The 22,728-nt window shown below is 58.1% G+C and overlaps 2 protein-coding genes across 3 annotated transcripts; both read left to right on the top strand.

The window, feature by feature from the left end:
- The first annotated feature begins 418 nt into the window (after positions 1-418).
- On the top strand, positions 419-6,599 carry LOC143820940 (uncharacterized). Of its 2 annotated transcripts, XM_077304379.1 has the most exons (7): positions 426-596; positions 1,846-1,983; positions 3,045-3,167; positions 3,936-4,052; positions 4,787-4,945; positions 5,591-5,746; positions 6,276-6,599. In XM_077304379.1, the coding sequence occupies exons 1-6, from the start codon at positions 492-494 to the stop codon at positions 5,732-5,734; spliced, it is 786 nt and encodes a 261-aa protein (XP_077160494.1). In that variant the 5' UTR covers positions 426-491; the 3' UTR covers positions 5,735-5,746; positions 6,276-6,599. The 2 variants fall into 2 exon arrangements, with proteins under 2 accessions (XP_077160495.1, XP_077160494.1); XM_077304380.1 differs by lacking the exon at positions 3,936-4,052 and having other exon boundaries at positions 419-596.
- Positions 6,600-7,170: 571 nt separating this feature from the next.
- On the top strand, positions 7,171-20,005 carry LOC143820846 (uncharacterized). The gene is made up of 10 exons (XM_077304170.1): positions 7,171-7,323; positions 9,185-9,288; positions 10,554-12,006; positions 12,453-12,529; positions 14,648-14,788; positions 16,246-16,469; positions 16,623-16,709; positions 17,720-17,840; positions 18,432-18,545; positions 18,702-20,005. Exons 3-10 carry the CDS (start codon positions 10,559-10,561, stop codon positions 20,003-20,005), a joined length of 3,516 nt encoding a protein of 1,171 aa, XP_077160285.1. The 5' UTR covers positions 7,171-7,323; positions 9,185-9,288; positions 10,554-10,558.
- The last annotated feature ends 2,723 nt before the right edge of the window (positions 20,006-22,728 follow it).

The following is a 22,728-nucleotide window of genomic DNA, read 5'->3' as shown; positions in this document are numbered from 1 at the left end:
AAAAGTGGGATCCAAAATACCCAGCTCTCCTTCTCTTCCATGCCGTATAGCAGAGATTCTCAGGGAAGCCCCCCCCCAGCCCCCGTGCCACACAGGCAGACGCTGTCCCTCCATTCCCAGGAATTTCCTAGGCTGGTGTTAGCTTGCAGGCTGGAAGTTCTCCTGGAATTACCGCTGAGCCCCAAACAACGGAGAGAGGCCAGTTCTCCCCTCTGGCCTCAGACTCTGGGGAGGCCCTGCCCAAAGGCCACTTTTCCAGGAATCCCCCAAGCCAGGCCCCGCTTGTCCCAGCAGAAGAGTCCGTTCTGGGTGGCCAGTGGAAAAACCCCAGGGGTGGATTTGGCCACGGTCCCCCCCCCCCTTGGGCCCCTTCCTCGGGACATTTGCTAATCGTTAACAAGGGACGGACGGATGTTGGTGGGTTCCTCTTGGCAGGGGGAGAAAGCGGGCAGAGAGATTCCCCCGAGGGGTTCCGGGCAAGTGCGGCGGCCATGGGCTCTGGGCTGCTGTGGGCTGTGGCGGCTGCCCTGGCGGTGGCTGCCCTCCCTGGTCCGGGGCAGGCGGCAGAACTGCGAGAAGCTGCTTGGGAGACCAAGGTTGGTTGGCTGGCTGGCTGGCTGGCTGGCTGGCTGGTTGGATGGTTGGATGGCTGGCTGGCTGGCTGGCTGGCTGGCTGGCTGGTTGGATGGATGGTGCGCGGAAAGCCATCCGCAGAGCCCCTTCCTCTTTCCACTGCTCAGGAACAGGGACCCGGCGGGGGGGGGGGGGAGAGCACCTGCAGCTGCCCCTCAGCAGAGCCCAGGTCAGGGGGGTCCTGAGTGCCCTCGGCAGGCAGGGCAGGGACTTGGGAGAGCATCCACGGGGCGTTTGGGGGGTGTGTGTCAAAAAGTAAACTTTTAAAATATTGCTCAGTGCATTAAAAGAAGATTTTGTTGGGGGGAGGACCGAGATTCGCATCTAGGGGCACCTTGGGGAGCAACATAGATTTGCCAGGATAGAAGGTTTTGGGAGTCAAAGATCCCGGGGGATCTGACAAAGGGAGATTGGACTCTTGGCTGCTTGCTGATCTCTCAGATCACATTCATCTCCAAGATGCTGCTAGGTTTAAATCTAGCCATTCAAAGTATATTTTGAGATTAATACTCCAGACCTTCAAAAGGGAAGGAGAGAGGGAGGGGCGTGGGGGTGTGCGCGCATGTTTTATGCTTGAGATTTCGATGCATGACTGAGGCTTGCTTAACCCCAAGTGCATTGATATGGCAAAAAGAGTCAAACTGGGCCCCGGGAGCCTGGAGTCTGACCTCACACATGCCTGGGAGTGTGTTTTTAGGAGGGGGGTGGGGACAGCAATTCTTCTGATTGGCCATTAGAGAATAATGCAGATTTCCAAAAATGCTGCTTTGGCAGCGGCTGTTGCCCCACAACACAAGGATCTGTGCTGCGTTCTTGTTGATCTGCTGTGAACCATTTTGTGGCTGGCTCCACCCCCTGCAGTAGCCATTTTGTGGCAGCCATTCTGTTGTTGTGCCCAGCATGCCATGCCAGCTTTCCACCTGCGCCACAGGATCAAAAGAGTTGGGTGTTCTCACCCTCTCCTTGCCCGTGCTTGCAGTGTGGGCTGACAAGGAGGCCTAAATTGAGCCTGAGCCCTGTAATGCACTGAAAGGCCAAGCCCTTTGTAAGGTCTGAAACCCAATAATAAACCAATAATCCAAAGAATCAGACGAGAAATCCCGGATAAAGGAAAAGGTGAAAATATATTTGCACAAATAGGGAGAGCCCAACAACCATCCTGAAATACGGATTTCCGACTCAGCTAAGGTCTTTTCTTTTGTTGCCTCTCAGGGTGAGCCCCCCAAAGGGGATTTGGGGACTCCGCAGCTGTACAGCACCACCACCCACCTGCGGCGCCCGAGGAACAAAACCAGGAATTTCCGGACGGGCAGCTTCTCCATCCTGAGCAGAAAAAGTGCAGTGAACTTGGTGAGAGTCATGGAAACAGTGCAAATGGGGCAAGACCTTCCAGCCGCATTTCTTAGCGAGATCCAGGGGTCCTTTACCCCCTTTGGCATCAGCAGAGTTTTCCCTCTCTCCCGAAGGGGATTAGTTCCTTTCCCCCCAGCCTAACCATGCTTTCTTTAAAGCAGGGGTTCTCAACCTTCATAATGCCACGGCCCTTTTCCTCATGTTGCGGTGACCCCCAACCATAAAATTAGACACGTGTTCTTTCTTTCACAGAAATTAAACCAAAACTGACCAATGGCGTGAAGATCCATGGTTCAGGATGGTATATAAATGTCCCCCCCCCCCCGGGGTTTCTCAGTTCAGTTCTTCCTCTTGTCCCACCATGCCGATCTCACAGCAACAGGGGCGGCACGCCCCTCCCTCCCCAGCCAAGCTGCTCACCCTGCTGCGACCCCTGTAAAAAGGTTGTTCGACCCCCCAAAGGGGTCCCGACCCCCAGGTTGAGAACCACTGATTTAAAGTGCCTTTGAACAGCTGGTTACATCTGCACAGCAAAGATTCTCGGTCCTTATGAGTGCAGAAGGATTTGCACTGGCAACAGGAGTGACCTCACAGCAGTTTTCTATGCTGTCATTTTCCTTGCATTTTTTCTCTGCTCTGACACCAGGGGCTGAAAACCCACAATAATTGCTGTAGCACCATAGTCTTGTTGCATTATAGTGTTATAGCAATTATAACTTTTACAAAAGCCCTCTGGTGGTGTAGGGAACATGACACCCACCAGGAGCTGACCTTCCCACCCCTTGAAATAAGCAAACCTTCAGGTTGCTAACTTCATGGTAGGGCCTGGAGATCTTCCAGGATTGAACTTCAAACTACAGAGATCAGAAGGTCACCTGGAGAAAATGGCTACGTCGGCAGCAGGTCACACTTGGAAGATGAGTTCAAGGAAGAAAAGTGCCAAGTCTGAGAGTTTTGGTGCCTGACCCTGGTCTAGGCTCCGTAGCCCCCCAACTGACCTACCCACCAAGCACCCACTCATCTCCTAGCTCTCCCCTCTCCCCTTGTCCACCACACAGAACCTTCTGCTAGATGGGGACAAGGGAAACGCCAGCCACCCAAAGAGGGATGCCATCTCCAACCACGATCCTTGCCTGGGGTGCTGCGGGACTGCATGGCCTGGCCATCCGGGAAGCAGCGAGGTAGGTGATGCAGAGGGTTGCCAAGCTCCAGGTGGCGGCTGGAAGTCTCCCAGGATTACAACTCATCTCCAGACCACAGAGATCAGTTCCCCTGGAGGAAGGGCGGACTCTATGGCCTTGTACCCCACTGAGGCCCCTCCCCTTCTCAAACCCTGCTGTTCTGGGGCTCCACCCCCAAACTCTCCAGGTATCTCCCAGCCTGGAGTTAGCAAGCCTAGCAATGCAGCTGCCAACTCTGTAGAAAGTCTCCCAATGGGATTGCCTTAGCCCCCTCGGAGGGAGCTCCTGCCCCCTTCATGACTGCGCAGCCTTCACAACTCAGGAATCTTTTAGGAAGCATAAAATAACCCGTTTGGAATAGAAAGGACAGCCTGCTTTTTGTGTGTGTCCAGATGGAGGGATGGGCGGACAGGCACCTCCAGTGTCTGAGTAGCACAGACATGTCCCTCCCAGCGGTCCTTCCGGGTCCAGGATGGCTGAGCATAACAGTGAGGAATGTTTCCCCTTGGGAAAGATTGCCCGGCGTGGCTTCAGGGGCAGGCCAGCCCCCAAAGTCTTTGCGTCCTTCTGAAACCAGCAGGTCCATTAAGACCAACAAGATTTCATTTGGGCATCAAATCCTGTTTCTTCCAGGGCAATGCAGTGCAGTTATAGGTGAGGTTTTGGAAGGAAATGTCCAAGAGAAGGACAGGGCGACACTTCTCTCGCTTTCCTGAGCTCTCCGACCCCCAGTTCACTTCTCCTCTTCCGTCTTTTTCTTCCTTGCAGAGCCAGCCCTCTGTGGGGGATTCAGGCCCTGCCGCCACAACTGCCGTGCCAAGGAGAAATGGAACCTGGGGGAGTCCCCATCCTGGCGCTTACACCCCCATGAGAAGAATGCAGATGGTGACCGGGGAAATCTGCTTGGTGGGAGGCTTTGGGCTGGCTCCCAGGTGGCTGCACCTGAGGACCTGGGTGCCAAGTGGGGGGAAGGGGTGACCCCCTGGATCCTGGAGCTTCCTCCTGATGCCCAGCTGCCCACCAGCCCGTGGGTTTAGGCGACCAGAGGAGTCGCAGTGAGTCAGAAGCCTCCCTTCTGCCACAGCGCAAGGCCAGAGAGGGGTCAGTTCCTCCAGGGGAGATTCTGGCCCCCACAACGAATGGCTCAGCTACGTGCAGAGAGAGGGCTGTGAACTCAGGGGCTGGATGCAGATTGTGGGAAGGAGCCCAGAGACAGCGGCTGGGCTCCCACTTTGGTTTAATGTATTTTCTCTAAATACGAAATCTTGATCTGGTCGTGCTGCTCTGGCAGGGGCTAGAGAGGCCAGACCCGGGTTGGGAGGCGCCTGGTGATTTAGGGATGGGGCCTAAGGGGGGGCGGGGGCCGCAGGGGGCCCAGGGCCCTAGAGTCTGCCCTCCACAGCAGCCACTTCCTCCGAGGGGACTGATCTCTGTCGTCTGCAGTTGAGCTTTAAGCCCAGAGGACCCCAAGGTCCTCCCTGGAGGTTGGCATCCCTAACTGAGGGTGTGCAGCACCCAGCACTTGACTTGCCTCGGCATGAAGCCGGGTAGTTGGAAGGCCTCTACTGGGCCCAGTTTGTGCCTTGGCCCCAGCAACCCTCCCTGCGGCTCTTTTGCAGACCGGATCCTTGTCTGGTACAATCTCGGCCCGCCCCAAGGAGGACAACCCCACCCCTGACCGCTGCTATGGGTGCTGTGGGGTGACTACGACAGGCAGTGCGAACTCCCCAGGAAGAAGAGAGATGGGCCACGGCTCCTCCAAGAAGCCCGCCTCAGGGGTGAGTAAGCAGGGGCAAGAAGTGGGGTGTGTGCCCTAAATGGATCCCTCAAGGGGAATTATGGGGAATTTGAATACATCAGCAAGATCCTTTTTAACACTTTACAGGGTTCTTCTCCCAGAAACCCTTTTAAAATAAATATGATAATTTAACTTAGAAATTAATAAAAGGGATATTTATTAAAACAAATAAAAAGTCTCTAACTACATATACTCAATTTAAGTTAAACATGATCATACGGATGAAAATATGAAGAGGAGACTGGGTGTGACAGAGGGTTAAGTCCACGAAAGCTTACAGTTGCTGTCCGATGAAGCCGCAGCCCACCTTCAGGCTGGGTTTCCTGCAAGGAAGAACCAAACATGAGAACCAAATGGGCTTGCCTCTGCTCTCTTCTTATCGCTCTGAGAGAACTGCTCTGCTCTGCTGGGTTTGGAAATTCCTGGAGATTTGGAAGTGGAGCTTGGAGAAGGGGGGGGGACTTACATGGGCTATATAATCGCATGAAGCCCACCCTCCAAAGCAGGGGGACTGGCACCTGTGGCACAGAGATCAGGTGTGATTCTGGATGTTGTCCAGACCCCAGCAGGAGCTTGGCTGATCTAGCTGACGGTGATCCGCTCTGCTCTTCTAAACCTGGCACAGGGCAGTTCCAGCAAAGGGGCCTGGAGGCCTGTGTTGGACAGCAAAGACCCCAACCAGCACCCTTCCCAGACGGAAGGAGATGAGGGCTGGCCTGCCTCCCCCAGGGGTGCTGTTCCACCCTGGCACAACCACGCAGGCCAGTGAAGAGCGGAGGAGGTAAGAGACTATTGGAATGGAGGTTGCAAAAAGGAGCCCCTGGGAAGGGGGGGGGTGCTCTCTCTGCAAGGCACCTGAGGAGCCCAATGGCCTCTGACTCCTTGTTCTGAAGGGGCAGAGAAGGGTTGCAAGCACAGTGGGGAATGAGCGGGGCTGCCCCTGGCAACAAAGCCTGTGCAGAACAATTTCCCAGGGGATGGTGGTACCATGTAGGATGTGACAGCCTTTTTAAAAAAAGCCTTCCCTGCCCACACTGGAGGGAGGATGCTGGCCTTTGTCTCAAACAATGCAGCTCTTTCCCATCCATTGCATGAAGACTGGGGAAGGGGAAACGGTTCAGCCTCGGCAGCTACCAGCTTGTCTGCAGTCCACAGGCCACAGCAAAGATCTGCTCTAGATCTAGATCCCGTCTTGGGTCAAAGACTGGTCTGAGATGGCCCCCAGAATACGGGTGCTCCCCGCTGTGGTGTCCGCCTGCACCCTTCTCTCCTCCATTTTGGTGGCAACTGCAAACTCCTCTTCCTCACAGGCACTGGAGCAGACCAAGGGGCTGCTTTTCCTGCTGTTGCCTTCCAGCTGGCTTTTATGTGGGAGGAAAATTAGCTGCATCTGAGTTCTTCTGCCATTATTGTTTTAACCGACTTATTCACTGCTTTGGAAACTATTAAACAGCAGCATATAAATCCAGTGAAACCAAACACTGAGAACACTGAAGAAGACTAACCAGAGAATTAGAGCAACAAGGTCTCCCACTTTAAAGTCTGTGACGGCATTCGTTAAATGGCATTTTGGATCTCGGAATGAATTTTCAAATGGTTGTATTCTTAAAAAAATAAAATGAAATTACTGTGAAAAAAAACTGCAATCTTTCTTTGAGCCCAAGTTGTTAATATTAGGAGGGGAGAGGGGAATGCTGGTATGGATCAGAGGAACATGTGGGCACCTCCTCAGGAGTAGCACTCAAATTCGGTGAGGGGGGCACAGTCAGAGTTCAGCTGTGGTCATGCAGGGAGGAAGGGAAGGTCAGGGGAGCCAGCTGGGCATCCCAGGGCAAGGGGGCATCCCCCAAGTGGAAGCCAAGCAGCTGCAAGAGGGGAGGGGGGCTGGTTCTCTGGGGGGACACAACAGGGACACAACTGCTGCGCCATGGGGAGACCCCTCTTCCTGGGCATATGCTGCTGCTGACCAGGTGCCACCCAATCCCCCGTGGCAAGGGTGCCTGCAGGGTCGCGGGCCCGCGGGAGGGGAGTCCGCAGCCCACCGCAAAGAGGCTCCTGCGGGGTCTTCCTTGGAGCAGCACCGAATGCGCGCGGGACAGAAGGGGGGGCATGCGCATCCCGAGCTGCGCGCGCGAGGATTGAGGAGGAGGAGCTCCAGCTCCCGAGGCCCCGCCCCCCGGAGGGAGGACCCCCACCCCCACCCCCACCCCCACCCCCGGCGGCGACTGGGCGGCTCCTGGTCCAGGCGCTGGGAGGTCGCGCGCGGGCTGGGCTGGGCTGGGCCAATGGGGCTTCCCGGGAGACGCCCCGCGCACCTGGGCAGCGCAGGAGGGACCGGCGGCGCCCTGGCCCGGCCAGGTGAGGCGGGGAGGGGCCTCCTCCCGCGGATGATGCTGGGCCGACCGCTGCGCGCGATCCTGGGGGGGGGGGGTCGCCCCGGCCGCGGACCCTCCCTGGGGAGGACGGGCTGCATTGCGCCATGGCTCCCGTGCAGAGGATCGGGGCCACCTGCCCGCAGCCGCGCAACGAGCCCGGGGGGGGCAGGATCCAAGAGGAGGAGGAGGAGGCGGCGGCGGGGGGGTGGAGGGGGAAGAGAGCGGATGGCTGCCCGCATTCGGGGGTGCGGACACGTGTGTGCGGATCCTGACGGGATCCTGACGGGCGGGGGGGTGCTAGCCCTGGGAGAGGGCTTGCCTGGGGGGGGCACTCCCAGCGGCAGCTTCTGAGCCCAGGGGGCTCAGGGACCCCGAGGGCGGATTTCCGGGGGGGGGGGAGCCGCATGCCGAGTGGGGATGGATGGCTCACCTTTGGCGGTGGGGGGCCGCAGTGGGGCTTTCGGCGCCAGAGGTGTTGGCCCTGGGCTTCCTTCAGGGTCTCTGGGGCCAAGCCGCTTCTCTCCTGGGATCCCTTGCCACCCCCAAGGCCCAGCCAGGGCAGGATAGAAATATTGATGCCTCATTTATTTTCGCAAGCTGCCTCCTAGCCTTGCAGGACTCAGAAGAACACAAGATTAGCCCTGCTGGGTCAGGCCAGGGGCCCCTCGGGGCCAACACTCCGTGTCACGCAGGGGCCAAAGCCCAGGGGCCATCAGGAGGTCCACCAGTGGGGCCAGAGACTCGACACAGCTTAAAATAGAAATAAATGATAGAAACACATAAAACATGGCAGTTTAAAATCTCCCATTAGGACAGCTGACAAATGAAAATGAATTAGTCCAGTGCTGTGCAGACCTCCTTCCCTCGCCCCACCAATGAGATTTTCTGCCCTCGCCATCTGGACTGACGGCAAAGGCCTCTCCGTGTCTTTCGCAGCGCAGGGATCGGCACCCCGACGCAACCTTGTCCCTGGGCCTCCCCAAGGCAGGAGCTGAATTGACAGCACTTTCAGAGAAGGGTCAGTTCCCTGATTTCTTTTGCTTTGAGACAAATAAAGTTGGTGTCGGTTTAAAGCAGGGGTAGTCAAACTGCGGCCCTCCAGATGTCCATGGACTACAATTCCCAGGAGCCCCTGCCAGCATTCGCTGGCAGGGGCTCCTGGGAATTGTAGTCCATGGACACCTGGAGGGCCGCAGTTTGACTACCCCTAGTTTAAAGTGACACCCAGAACGGCTTGCTGGAGTATGGCCAGGTGGAAAGCCCAGGCCGGAAGCAGCCTTCCGCCTCTCAAATGGAGAAAGCCCCATTCTGCTCAGTGGGACCTGCTTGTGAATAACCAGGCTGTGGGGAGCTGTGGGGGAAGGGGGAGTAATGTGCCGGACAAGTTTCTGAGAGGCCCAGGTTTGAATCCACACAACACCGTTGAAGTTCACTGGGTGACCTTGGGTCATTCATCCACTCAGCCTGGCCCACCTCACAGGGATGTAGGGAGGATGCAGTGGAGGAGAGTATGAAGGGAACTACCTTTGTTCCCCATTGGGGACAAAGATGGAGTATATCAGGGGTGGCCAAACTGGCTTTCCAGATGTCCATGGACTACAAGTCCCATGAGCCCTTGCTGGCAATATTGATTCTTGAGTCATAAATTCACAAGCACTGACCAAATCACCTGAATGCATTTCAGAGGACTGATTTTGTACTGGGGGCTGTATATTGTTTTTGATTTTCATTATAAATAATATATTTGTATATTTTAACATTCATGTTTTATGTTCTGTAATATTTGGCCACAGATTCATGTTTCTTTGTTTTCTTGACCCTTCTTTCTCCACAACATTTCCCAGTCCCAAACTGGACATCGTGGTCAAGGTGGAGGATGAGGAGAGGCTGTGGGTCTCTGCCCGGCCAGACCCTCTACGGCCAGAGAGCCGGGAGAGGCCCCAAGCAGGTGAGTGGCTTGAAGGGGTCTCGGCCCCTTCCCTTCAGGGGCTGGGAGAGGCTAGCTCTCTTTCCTGGAGGCATCAAGCCCAGTTGCTGGTGGTAGCCAAGGCTGCTAAATGAGGTCCTGCTTTCACCAGGTGTGTGTGTTCAAACCCCCATCAGGTACGTTAACACTCTCTTTGTCCATTGATGGATTCAGGTGGCTCGCTGTGTTGGTCTGCAATTTGTGCCTGCAGGCATTTTGAGAAGGGTTCAGTGGGGAGTGCCGGGGGGGGGGGGGGGTTGGCGGCAGGACCCTCTGTGGCTTAGCGGTCAAGAGCAGCCAGGCCTCTCTGTTCCTGGTCTCGGCTGTGAGCAGCCCTCCCTTCTCAGATCAGCTGAGCTGAGGCCTCCCATCCCAGGAATGCTGACGTCGCTTTCCAAAATGACACAAGCGGGCCCCATCGAAATGGCCTTGTTGCCTGGGCCGACTTCCACAAGGCCTGCGGCATCTGTGTGAAGAATGTCTCCCTGGCACCTCTCAGCGTAGACTGTCGTGACCTTGGTGGGTCCAGCTAATTGTTCTGAACAGGAGAACGTGGGGGGCCCCTCCAGTCCAGCCTCCTTCCTCACACAACAGCCAGCCAGTTCCTCTGAAGGCCTAGCAAACAGGCATGGCGGCCAAGGCCTTCCCCTGATGTTTGCCTCCTGGCACTGGGATTCAGAGGCTGACTGCTTCTGAATGTGGAGGTTCTCTTTAGTCCCCAGGGCCAGTAGCCACCATTGGGGTATCCTCCATGAGTCTGGCCCCTGTGCCTGTGGCCATCACTACCTCCTCTGCCAGGAAACTCCCTGTGTTGAGTCTTCTGTCCCCCAGTTCACACTGCTCTGGAAATGACGCCCCCCCCCTTTGTACTTGCGCACCTTGTCCCAGGCCCAGCTTTAGGGTCTCTGGTACCCTCAGCACTCCACTCCCCGCCCCCAGCCTGACCTCCCAAGCCGTCCTCGGCTCTCCTGTCCAGGGGCCTGCAGGCAGCACAAGGCCTCTCAGCCAGGGAGGCTGCCTTTGAAGAGAACTTGCAGGGCTTGTGTCCGGGTGGGGGGGGGTGAGGAGGAGGAGGAGGAGGCTGGGGGGCAGGATCTTACCTGCCTGGCCTGGCTAGCCTTGAGTGGGGACTGGGTTTGCGTTGTTCCAGGGGGTTCTTGGGCCGACTGGAGAAGGGGTAGAAGCTGAGCTGCTAGAACCTGCTAGGGACTCCTGGGTCAGGACATGATGTCCCGTTCTTCCTGCAGGGAGCATGACCTGGAGCAAGCCCAGGGAGCCATGCCAGGAGGAAAGTTCCGGGTGCTTGCCCTCGCCAAGTGAGCGAGAAGGCCCATCGGGAGAGATGGCCCTTGTGACTCCCGAGCAGCACGCAGCCCGGGAAAAGCCGCCAGTGGCCCAGAGGAGCCCCAGGGGCGCCCCATATCCGTGCTCCGGGTGTGAGCAGACCTTCCAGGACAAGAAGGACCTCAAGAAGCACCAGAAGGTCGTCCACATTGGAGAGAAGCCCCACGGCTGCACCCAGTGTGGGAAGATGTTCCAGTTCCGGAGTAACCTGATAGTTCATCAGCGGCTCCACACGGGAGAGAAGCCCTACTCCTGCGCGGAGTGTGGGAAGGCCTTCCGCTGCAAGAACAAGCTCACCATCCACCAGAGGATCCACACAGGGGAAAAGCCCTACCCCTGCCTGGTGTGTGGGAAAACGTTCAGGGGGAGGCACCCGCTGACCATCCACGAGAGAATCCACAGAGGCGAGAAGCCCTACTCCTGCGCGGAGTGCGGGAAATCCTTTAGGGACACCAAAGGCCTGAGGCTTCACCAGAGAATCCACACGGGAGAGAAGCCGTACCCTTGCCCAGAGTGTGGGAAAAGCTTCAGGTACAGGAATAAATTCAAAACCCACCAGAGAATCCACACGGGAGAGAAGCCCTACCTCTGCCTGGAGTGTGGGAATTCCTTCCGGGACAAGAATCAGCTCATCATCCACGAGAGGCTGCACACCGGGGGGAAGCCCTTCCCCTGCAACGTCTGTGGGAAAGGGTTTCGAGAAAAGAGAACCCTGAAGTACCACGAGAGGATCCACATGGGGGAGAAGCCCTTCGCCTGCCAAGAGTGTGGGAAGGCGTTCAAGTTCAAGAACAAACTGACAGCCCACCAGAGAATCCACACCGGAGACAAACCCTACCCCTGTCAGGACTGCGGGAAATCCTTCCGGGACAAGCGTGACCTCCGAGTCCACCAGAGAATCCACACAGGCGAGAAGCCCTTTTCCTGCAAAGACTGTGACAGCTCCTTCAGGTACCGGAACCAGCTGATAGCCCACGAGAAAGTCCACTTCTCAGTGCGGGAGGATACCGAGGTCCTGAGAATCACCATCCTGGAGAAACCTGGCGGGGAGGTCCCAGGGGAATCCACCCAGAAGGGATGCTCCAGCCCTGTGGCGGGTGTTGAGGGATCTGTAGAGATGGGAACAATTTTGGGGAACCACAGAGAAGCTGTTGTTGGAGAGGCAAAGCCAGAGACAAACTTCTCGCCTAATACGGGGAAAGATTTAGAGGCGGGAATGACCCCAGAGAATAATGGAGGCTGGGCCACGGAAGGACTGAAGCCAGAAGCGGGGGACATCACAGCTGTGACTGTGGGGGGAGCCACATGGGAAGGAGTCCCTGTTTTTGTCAAGAGTGAGGAGAATATTTCAGACTAGTCGGAGAGAATCCAGAGTGCAGAGTCCCTCCCTCGGGGGGCAGGGCTTTCCCCAGCAGGGCTTCTGGAGATTTGATCGGCTGTGCAGATCTTCTGAAATGGTGCCTTGGATGCAGCTCCCAGCAGCACCCAAGGGTCTTCCCTGGAAGTCAGCCGTGGCAGCCGTGCTGTGGCTGGCTCTGCCTCCTGTGGCAGCTGTCTTGTGGCTGCTCCCGCCGCCTCATTGTGTTAGAATCCCAGGGGTGCCTGCAGGCTCAAAAGGGCTGGGGAAATGTCAGGGACAGTCAGAATTTTAGAACCCACCCGAGGCAGTCAGGAAGCCCCACAACGTGGCTGAGAGTCTGTGCAGCTGCCGCCTGGCGACAGGATGCGGGGCAGGAATGGGTAGGCCCCTGCGGAGTCCCACTTTCAGCAACGCCCCGCCCTCTCCGCTGATGGTCTTTCAGCAGAGCGTGTGGCCTAGGAGGCTCTCGGCCTGATCCGGAAAGGTGTGAGGAGGCAGACTCCAGTTCCTCAAGCGCAGGTCATTCGTGCCTTCATGGCGGAGAGGCATCCCCACTTGGGAAGTTCAGAGCTGGGCTGTGGGGACCGAAGGAATGTCTGGGAGGGGCTCTATAGGGATTGCGAGGGGGGGCAGCTCAGGTGCCACTGCTGGGCCAGGGAGCACAAGGTGTTGAGGGCAGCGGGGTTAGGGGTGCCAGGGTAGGATCTGGGAGGGCCTGGTCCAAATCCTCACTCTGTGATAAAGACCTGCTGGGTCCGTCTCAGTCTAACCTACTTCACTGGGCTGTTGTGAGACTAAAATGGAGGAAAGAGGTAAACTGTTTTGGGTCTCCCTTGGAGGAAAGGGCAGGATATCCATCCATGGAGTAAGTAAGGAAAGGCAGCCTGTCCTTGCTGCTCCTTGGAGGATGAGGGGGACTAGGATGATGGACCTTCCAACTAGGGGGTCCGGCAGAAGAGCCTGCACAGGTGGAATCCAGCATAGGCCGGTGTCTAAGAAGAAGAAGAAGAAGAGTTGGTTATTATATGCTGCCTTTCCCTACCCGAAGGAGGCTCAAAGGGGCTTACCTTCCCTTTCCTCTCCCCACAACAGACACCCTGTGAGGTGGGTGAGGCTGAGAGAGCCCTGATATCGCTGCTCGGTCAGAACAGCCTTATCAGCACCATGGCAAGCCCAAGGTCACCCAGCTGGCTGCATGTGGGGGAGCGCAGAATCGAACCTGGCATGCCAGATTAGAAGTCCGCACTCCTAACCACTCCGTCAAACTAAGCCTGCCTTGCATCGCTAGTATCTAAATCCAGCCCTTGCAAACGGCATCTAAGGACTGGCTGGGCTCTGTGAACATGGGACCCTCCTCGGACACGGAGCCTGGCCCTTGAGAAAGTCTTCCTTCTGTGCTGCAGGTGGTTGGAGGCCTGGTTGTTTGCTTGCCCCTTCAGCACTTCCCACTGCTGCATTTCCCTGATGCCCGCCGGGGTGGGTTCAGTGAGGGACCCATTCACTTCTGTTCCTGAGCACCTGACTTCCAGATTGCTGTCTTTCAAAGTCGTCTACATAGCTTGAGGTTCCCAGAGCCCAGCCTCTGTCCTCAATCAAGCCCTTGATATTCTCCATGCTGTAGTCCTTGGGGGTGGTTTCTCCAGTCCCCCTGGCAGTTCTCCCAGAGGCCCGCTGTCCAGCATGCAGCTTGTGGGTTTCTCCTCTTTCCCCTTTTCTGTTTGGGCGACCTACCTTACAGTCTTGTTGTAAAGGTTTCCTGGAGAACTGCGCTTTAAAGCGCTTAAAAGTATTATTTAAGTAAATGCTCCTCTGCTGAATATCGGGGCTCAGCCTGATGGGCGGAGTGCATGTTCCTCTCCACTTAACACCTCCAGGGGCTGTTCCCTCCAGAGAGTCGTGTGACTTCTAAGCAGGCTTGAAGTGTAAGCAGGTAGCCCTGAGAGCTGACCAAGAGCAGATGGATTCTGCTCCTAAACTGCTCCCAGTCCCTTCCTGCCTTTGGAAGCATCTGATGATTCTGGGAGACGCTTTGCTTCTGATCCTGCCCGGCTTCCGCAGGTACTGAGGTGTGTCCCTGAGGGCAGGTGGGTTTGTCAAAGGGGCTTTGGGTCAGTCTTGGGTGTCGTCCTGGCTGTTGGTCGCCAGAAGTCAAGAGCTCCGTCTCAGATTGCTGTCTGGGCTCCTTCTACGGAGTGAGGCGTGTGCCAAGGATGTCCCACACAATGGCTTCTCACGCACCTCTGGGTCACATGTGTACAGTCCTTTCGGAAAGGTTTTTTTGTGTGATGTGTATTTTAATAAATGTTCCCCTGGTCTCCCCTACCCTTGCTCACAATATTTATTGGCCATCTTTCTTACAAGGCTCAAGGCAGCTTAAAATACAAATAAAGAACATAAAGCACACAAAAATACATTAATTTAGAAGAATAAACACAATTTAGGACTGCTTTACCTAAACACAGTCTTAAGTAAAACTATCTCCCCTTGCCTCCTAAAGAACAGTCACACCTCTCTCTCCCCTCTCTGCGGAGGCTCTTCCAGGACTGTGGGGCCGCCCCTGAGAAAGCCCTGCCTCTCCCACCTGCCCCACAAGCTCTTTTAAGAGAGTCTCTCCTTGTGATCTCACTTCCTGGGCAGGAACATACGGGAGAAGACAATCCTTCGGAGACCTGCTTAAAACTGCACAACAGCCCGTGCTGGGCATCAAGACCAAAGAGAGGCCACACTGCGAGGCCCGTGGCCCATCGGGCCCCGCATCCTCCTTCCATAGTGGTCCCGGTGACTGAGGAAGCCCGGAGGCCAAGCCCTCTCCCAGTTGTTGCTGCTCAGCCCATTGCTCGTCTGACATCTGAACATTCTCTGCTTGAAGCATCAAAATATCTTCAGTCCGTCCCATGTGAAGGAAAGAACTAAGAGTTCATACTGAGAGGTACACTGCTTCTGCCTCTGGAGGTTCTAGCCTCTGCCACTAGTGGGGATCCTGGGCTCCTGCACCTGCCACTTGAAATCCACCCGTTGTATTCCAACTGATGATTTCAGCAACTGGGTTGCTGAATTTCAGGGTTTCTTCTGAACTCCGTCCCTAGCAGTTCTGCACTGAGTCCCATACATGTCAAATTAAAATCTACCATAGGGCAGCCCCTCCAAGTCCAGCAGATCTTGTGGCAAAAGGTTCTTCCAGATCTTTCTGGCCACGTTAACCGTGTGAGGCTTCAGCGGCCACAAGGCCCTGGCGTTCAGCTGAAGCGGACTAAAAATAATTTTTAAGCGTTCTGACATTCTTCACCCTCCTGTGATGAACTTGGGGTTGGCCAAGCAGCTGGTGCTTTGGGTGGCACACAGCCCATTAAGCCTCTGCCCAACATGGGCAGGACATTTCATGCCTCCAGGTGATTCGCAGCCCTAAATGCCCCACCAGCAGTGCTGGGGGCTGGCGCTTCCTAGAATCATAGTTGGAAGGGGCCATACAGGCCATCTAGTCCAACCCCCTGCTCAACGCAGGATCAGCCCTAAGCATCCTAAAGCAGTGGTCCCCAACCTGCGGGCTGCGGCTCAGTGCCTGGCCGCGAAGTCCTTGGCGCCGGGCGTGGCTCGCTCTCCCTGCCCCCCCCCCGCAGTAAAAAACTTCCTGGGCAGCAAGCTTGCGGCCCGGGAAGCTTCTTACTGCGGGAGGGGGGAGAGGGAATCAGGGCCGTGCCCGCACATTGCGCCATGCGTGGCCAAAATTGCGCATGCACAGCACTTTGTGCCACGCATGGTGCATGCACGCGTGCGCGGCTTGCACGGGCGGGCAGTTGCCCTGCCGGTCCCCAGCCTCAAAAAGGTTGGGGACCACTATCCAGAAGCATCCAAGAAAAGTGTGCATCCAACCTTTGCTTGAAGACTGCCCCTGAGGGGGAGCTCCCCACCTCCTTAGGCAGCCTATTCCACTGCTGAACTCCTCCCTGTTCGGGAGGGGGGAGGGGGGCTGCCAAGGTATGCGAGGGTTAAACTGACCGAGGGCCCTTCTCTAGAGAGGCAAGAGGAGTGTCCCCCAGAGGGATGTTGGTGCAAGCAGAGCCCCGCCCCCCCGGCCCCCCACGCCCAGCATTGATGCACGGGAGGCATGGGGGGGGGCAGCTCCGGGGTTAAGAGAGCAGAATTGGGCCACGAGCCGTTCGCAAAATGCTGCCTCGGAAGCCGCCGCCTCTCCCCCTGTGCCGGAGGAGGATTTGTTCCCTCTCGCCCCTTCACAGCCACGCCGGTCCCGCAGGAGGGCATCGCCTACTCAGGCCGGCAGCAGCTCCCGGGGGCTCAGGCGCATCGCCTCCTGCCCGGCCCTTCGCACGCCCCGCGGCCCCTCCTGCGGGTCCCCGGGACCCCCTCCTCCTGGCCGGCCCCCCTCCCTCCGGGGCTTCCTGGGGGGGGGGACAAGAGGGGAACCCCCTGCGACCCTTCGAACCTGGCCCCGGAGCGGAGGGTTGCCAGCTCCAGGACGGGAGGCTGCTGGCCACGCGGGGCGGAGCCTGGGGAGGGCAGGGGCGGCGCCACCGGGAGGCTGGCACCCCGAGAGGGGAGGATGGGGGCGGGGCTGGTCGGGAGGCCGCCCGGAGAGGAGGGAGGGGCGGGGACTCCGCCCCCCCCCCCGTCGTCCCCTCCCCTCCCCGCCCGGCCTGGCCGCCGCGCTCCTTTGTTCCGCGCCATGGCGGCGGCGCCGCAGGTGAGCCTCCCTCCGGGCTGCGCTGGGCTGGGCTGGGAGCGCGCGGCGGCGGGAGGGGGCCCGGGAGGGAGAGCGGCGTCTCCTGCCGGGCTGGCAGCAGAGGAGGGTCGGGCAGGGCCGGGTAGGGGCTGGGCCTCGAGTCCCTTGGGCCGCCGGAGCGCAGCGACTCAGGCAGGTGGGGTCCCGGGGCGCCCTGCAGATCCGCGGGCGAGCACACGGAGGCTTACCGGAGGCCTAACCGGGGCCGGTCTGCCGCTCTGCTGCTGGAGACCCCCCCACCCCCCCGGCTGCCCACCCGAACCTTCCTGCTGAAAAAGTCTGCCCCGCCGAGGACTCTTCCAGGGCCGGCCAAGCTGGCAGGGCTGCTCCGTGGGGCATGTGCAGAGTGCCCTTCTGCCAGCACTTCCCACCGTCCTGAGGGAGGAAGCGCATCAACAGAATAGCGACGAGATGCGTCTTGCCCCAGGGAGCTGCACCACTTAAGGAGCGGGGGGGGGGGGGGTCTGACCAGGGCCCCTGAAGCTGCACACATCTCCCCCGAGCTGTGCAGAGCGTGGTGCTCCCAGGGGCCCAGGCTGCCGGAGGATCCCGGGCTGAGCCAGGCCTGATTGTGGCCCACAAGGGGCGGGGAGCTTTCAGTCCTTGGAAGGCCATCCTGATGGACGTTGGGGGCCTGCCCTGAGGGTCTGGGACCTGGTCTTTGTGGGCCTGTGTCTCCTCCAGGCTCCCTGACCAGCTCAGGAGCTTCCCCTGTTTTGACCAGTAACCATACTGGGGAGGTCTGGTGGGAACTGGGTGAGAAAGTTTCTCTTGTATTGATTGTGCTTCAAATGTGTTTTTTAATCCCCCGGAAGCCGCCCTGAGCTTGCTTTGGTGGGATGGGGGTGGGGTTGGGGTAAAAATCGTAAGCATCAACCAGCCAGCCAACCAGCTGCCCAGGCATGCTGGGGGTGCGTTTCCGGGGCCCCCAGACCTGGAGTGCAGCCCTGTCCACCCCCTCCTGGCTGCAGGTGGTGTTTGAGGACGTGGCCCTGTACTTCTCGCCTGAGGAATGGCTGGAGCTGGCAGAATGGCAGCGGGAGCTCTACCAGGCGGTCATGATGGAGAACTACCTGGCGATCCTTTCTCTGGGTAAGAGCCACCGGTGGGCCTGCCCCTGGAAAACAGCTGGGTGCAGGGAAGGACCCCCGCCCCTCACGCGCTTGGGCTGTCCTTGTCCTGGGCCTGTCCCAAAATTGCATGCAGCACATTCAACACAGAATCTTTCCTGGACACATAATTTTGAGGTGCTTTCCTGAAGACCCTCAACGAACGATGGACCCCCTGGCAGCCGGGGAGGGGTCTCAATGAGAGGCAGATTCCTGGGTGGGAAGAAAAGCACAAGGGGGGGGGAGATGCTCTGGGGCTTCACGTGGGAGGTCTGGGGCAAGCCCCAAAAGCTGTGGGGAAAGGGGCTGGGAGCCCCCAGAGGGTTCTGGCCTTCTCCCTGATGGCTGCGGATTTCCCATTTGGGTAACCCCCAACTGCTTTCCCCTGGGAATGGCACGAAGGATTTGGCCATTTTCCCCTCTTCTCTGAGCATTCAGGAACGGCCATTGGGCCCTGGAGGAACATAGAGGAGGCACATGCAGGTGTGCGTTGAGGGGGGCATACGTGTGTGTGCATGGGGAGTGGTGGAATCAAACTGAATTCAAAGGGATTGTGCCCCGGTCTTCCCCACAGGCCATTCCTCTGCCAAGCCCGAGGTCATCTGCAAGATCGAGCGTGGGGAGGACGTGTGCCTTGGCGAGGGGTGGACCCCTCCAGTGTGGAGAAAGCCTCCGAGCCTCTGGCTAGGTGAGGGGCCCGACCCGTGGGGGTTGCATTGGCCCTTCCTCTTGGGCTGGCAGCCACAGGACATGGAGCTAGATCTCCCTTGCGAGGTCTGCCATCAGGTTGCGCTTAGAAGTCATGCTGTCCACAACTATGAAAATCTCTTTCCCTTTCTCCCAGCAGGAGATGAGATTCGGATGGCAGACGAGGAAGGCGAAGGGGCAGGCCTCAGCATGCAGAGCCCCGTCCGGCGCAGGGGCAGGAAGAAGAAGGACCCCTCGATGGGCATGGAGAGACCGGCCACCCGGGCGAGGAAGGCCCCTGCCAAGACGGAGGCCGAGGCCCTGCCCCGGGTGACGCTGAAGATGAACCCGCCCAAGTGCCCCGAGTGCGGCAAGAGCTTCCTCAGCAACGTGGCCATGACCATCCACATCCGGACCCACACGGGGGAGCGCCCCTTCCGCTGCCGCCTCTGCCCCAAGGCCTTCCCCTCCCGGGGGGACCTGAAGCGCCACGTCAGGCGGCACCTGCGCCAGGAGCCCCCTCCCGCCCCCGACAAGAACCCCGCCACCCAGGGCAAGAAGAGCCTGGCCGCCCAGCTGCAGTTGTTGCACCACCTGCAGCATGCCCCGGGGCCCAAGAAGGCTCATGCCTGCGCCCAGTGCGGGAAGAGCTTCAGCAAGAAGCAGAGCTTGCGCAAGCACCAGGGGACGCACTCGGCCGAGCGGCCCTTCTCCTGCCCCGAGTGCGGGCGCCGCTTCCGGCTCAAGCAGATCTTGGTGGACCACATGAAGTCGCACATCCAGGAGAGGCCCTTCGCCTGCCCCGAGTGCGGGAAGCGCTTCTCCCAGGAGGGCAGAGTGAGGATCCACCAGCGGGTCCACACGGGTGAGAAGCCCTTTGTGTGCATGGCCTGCGGGAAGCGCTTTGGCTACAAGCAGCCCCTCCTCAAGCACCTGCGCCTGCACACCGGGGAGCGGCCCTTTTCCTGCGAGGAGTGCGGGAAGGCCTTCCGCGACAGGGCGACGCTGGTCATCCACAACCGCATGCACACCGGGGAGCGGCCCTACCGCTGCGCCTTCTGCGGCAAGCAGTGCCGGCAGAAGCAGCACCTGAACAGCCACCTGCGCGTCCATCGCGGGGAGAGGCTGCCCACTGAGGGCGGCACAGGCCGTGCCCTGCAGGAGAAGCCCCACGTCTGCCCCACCTGCGAGAAGCGCTTCCGAGACAGGAAGATCATGCTGGCCCACCAGAAGACTCACGAGGAAGACCAGCGCCGCAGGCATGGCTCTCTTCCCAGTGGAGCGGGCCCGTCCCAGGGAGCAGCAGGCCCCGTCAGCAGCACTGCAGGCCTGAGACGGAGGCTCCTCCCCGGCCTCTCGCCAGCCCCTCGGGGGGCAAAGGCCTCTGTGGCGTGCCCCGACTGCGGCAGGCGCTTCGCCCAGCAGAAGTACCTCACCTTGCACCGGAGGAGCCACAGGTGAGGCGTGGCCCTGCTGCCACGGGAATCCGAGACCAGCGTCAGGCCACGGGGGACTTGCAGGAGGAGTCGGAGGCGCTTGGGAAGGGCGGACGGAGGCAATCCCAGGGCTGCACGAGGCTCTTCATCCGTTTGGGCTGGAAGGGTTCTCACGGAGGGTCGTCTTCGCCCTTTTGGCTCCTCACAGTCCCAGCTCACCATCCTCACCCCTTCAGACTGTCACTGGTTGTGGTCATCGTTTCTCAAAAAGGACATGGCAGACCTGGGGGAAGCCCAGCGGAGGGCAGCCCAGCTGATTCAGGCCTAGGGGAAGGTAGAAGAGCCTGAGACTTTTCAGGTTCGAAAAGAGGCAACGAAGGGGGGACGTGACAGAGGGTTGTAAAGTTATGCACGAGAACTTGTACTCCCTCTCCCCAAATAGTAGACCTCGAGGGCATCCGATGCAGCCGATGGGCAGTAGATTCAGGAAGGAGAAAAGGCAGAGAGTGATTCAAAGGTGGCATCTGTGGCCAGGGAATGTTCTGAGGGACACAGGCAGGTGGAGGCAGCTCTAAAGGGGATTGGACAGGTCCATGGAGGGTGGGTCTATCAGAGGCCATGGTGACTGAAGGGAACCTCCCTGTTCAGAGGCGTCCCAGGGCCAGAGTCCTCATCAGGGGAAAGCCTCGGCCTCTCTGCCCTGTGTCTGGCCCTGCAGAGGAACTGGCTGGCCCCCGTGTGAGATGGAAGGCTGGACTAGATGGACCTTCACTGGTCTGACCCAGCAGGGTTCTTCTGAGGTCCTTATCAGGGGAAGGCCTCGGTCTCTGCCTTGTGGCTGGCCCTGCAGAGGGACTGGCTGGCCCCTGTAGGAGATGGGAGACTGGACTGGAGGTACCCTCCCTGGTCTGACCCAGCAGGGCTCTTCCGAGGGTCTTCTCAGGGGAAGGCCTCGGCCTCTCTGCCCTGTGGCTGGCTCTGCAGAGGGACTGGCTACCCCTATGTGAGACATGAGGATGCTGGACTGGATAGTCCCTCCCTGGTCTGACCCAGCAGGTCTCTTCTGAGGTCCTTAGGAAGGCCTTGGCCTCCCTGCCCTGTGGCTGGCCCTGCAGAGGAACTGGCTGGCCCCTGGGTGAGACGGGAGGCTGGACTGGAGGGACCCTCCCTGGCCTGACCCAGCAGGGCTCTTCTGAGGGTCTTCTCAGGGGAAGGCCTCGGACTCTCTGCCCTGCTGCTGGCCCTGCAGAGGAACTGGCTGGCCCCTGGGTGAGACATGAGGATGCTGGAGTAGATGAATCTTTGGTTTGATCCTGCAGGTCTCTCCTTATGTCCATAGATGAGTTGTTTACAGCCACGTCGGTCCAGAAGTAAAATCACAAAATTCAAGAACAGTGTATGTAATATGTTTTACTCCAACGGACCCGGTGGCACATTGTTTTGTCCCATTCATGGAGGAACATATTTACTTTGAAACAGGCCTATAGAAACAAAGAGTCTCCTTGCTGTTCCAAAGGAAGGCACTGATCACTGCAGAGCTATACCAAGACGAGCATTCAGTTTACAACGGTGGTCGGCCCTCTGAAGAGATGTGGAGCCCAGGCATCACGTGACAACCTTGTGTCCCAGGCAAAAATCACGTGTGCTTATTTTTTAAGACATTCCCTTTAGGAGGCCTTGTAGCACCCGATTCCTTTAGAGCCCTGAAAATGGAGGCTGCTGCACGCTGGCCATTCCTGTGAAGGGCCTCCCGAACTGTCTTCCCAACGGCTGGCAAATCCCTTCTGTGCCCAGAACTGCCGTATATTGATGGAAGTTGGGACCAAGCCTCCTTGCCAGCCTCAGCCACAGAGAAGGCTAGGAACTCTCCAGCTCCCTGCTGGCTGGAGGGTGCCGGAGCCCTGGTGCCCAGGCTGGGCCACTTGCTGGATTGGAGGGAGCTCGGGACTCCAGGAAGACGAGCAAACTGTCAGGACAATGTTTGCTGAGACACCCGACAATCCTGTGGAGGTCAGCACCAAGACCGAAAGTGGGACGCAAAATGGCTTGCGGAAGAAATTCCAGGGCATCATGGGGGTGCAGAGACCAGAATGGGTGCCAGAATTGGACAAAATATCTTTCTACTTTCCAGTATGACCAGGTCTTGGGGAAGAAAAAGGATCACACATACCGAATGTTCAAAACAGTGAGCCAAAGGGCCCCTTGATAGAGGACTGCTTTAGGATGCTTAGGGCTGATCCTGCATTGAGCAGGGGGTTGGACTAGATGGCCTGTATGGCCCCTTCCAACTCTAGGATTCTATGACCTGATTCCCACGTCAGCAGACAGGCAGGGATAGTCTGGTGCAGCCATGAGTCCTGTATCCTAGGCATCCCCTTATGGAACGGGGAAAATCATGGCCCAGTTTACATCATTGGGACCGTGGAATTGGTTCTGGTTGGGACTAGCTAGGTGGGATTGGGTGAATCTTGTTGAGTCTGTGCTGCCATCTTTTAATTGTTCTCTTAATGTTTAATGGGATTTTAGGGGTTTACTCTGTTAGCTGCCTTGAGGTGACATTTGTCAAGTGAGGCGGGATATAAGTTTGAAATAAATAAAAAATAAACGACATGGAGCAGGAGCTGGAGGCCCAGGAACATTTTGGGAACCCTGTGGGTCTTGAGGAAGGATGGGATGACCTTCGTGGGAAAGCGGGTGCTCTGTTGCCTCTTCTTGCTTTGTTGCTAATAATTCAACGCTCTTCACAGG

This window comes from Paroedura picta, chromosome 11, assembly GCF_049243985.1.
Source record: "Paroedura picta isolate Pp20150507F chromosome 11, Ppicta_v3.0, whole genome shotgun sequence".
In the NCBI taxonomy this organism is placed as follows: domain Eukaryota; kingdom Metazoa; phylum Chordata; class Lepidosauria; order Squamata; family Gekkonidae; genus Paroedura; species Paroedura picta.
This window is presented reverse-complemented; position numbering and strand designations above follow the sequence as displayed.

What these genes read in the sequence shown, in the direction of transcription:
- LOC143820940 (XM_077304379.1), top strand. Translation starts at nt 492, where the DNA reads ATGGGCTCTGGGCTGCTGTGGGCTGTGGCGGCTGCCCTGGCGGTGGCT. An exon ending in AAGCTGCTTGGGAGACCAAG is followed by an intron (nt 597 to 1,845) that starts GTTGGTTGGCTG and finishes GTTGCCTCTCAG; the next exon opens with GGTGAGCCCCCCAAAGGGGA. An exon ending in GAAAAAGTGCAGTGAACTTG is followed by an intron (nt 1,984 to 3,044) that starts GTGAGAGTCATG and finishes TCCACCACACAG; the next exon opens with AACCTTCTGCTAGATGGGGA.
- LOC143820846 (XM_077304170.1), top strand. Translation starts at nt 10,559, where the DNA reads ATGACCTGGAGCAAGCCCAGGGAGCCATGCCAGGAGGAAAGTTCCGGG. An exon ending in ACCTGGCCCCGGAGCGGAGG is followed by an intron (nt 16,470 to 16,622) that starts GTTGCCAGCTCC and finishes GGGGCGGGGACT; the next exon opens with CCGCCCCCCCCCCCGTCGTC. An exon ending in CCATGGCGGCGGCGCCGCAG is followed by an intron (nt 16,710 to 17,719) that starts GTGAGCCTCCCT and finishes TCCTGGCTGCAG; the next exon opens with GTGGTGTTTGAGGACGTGGC.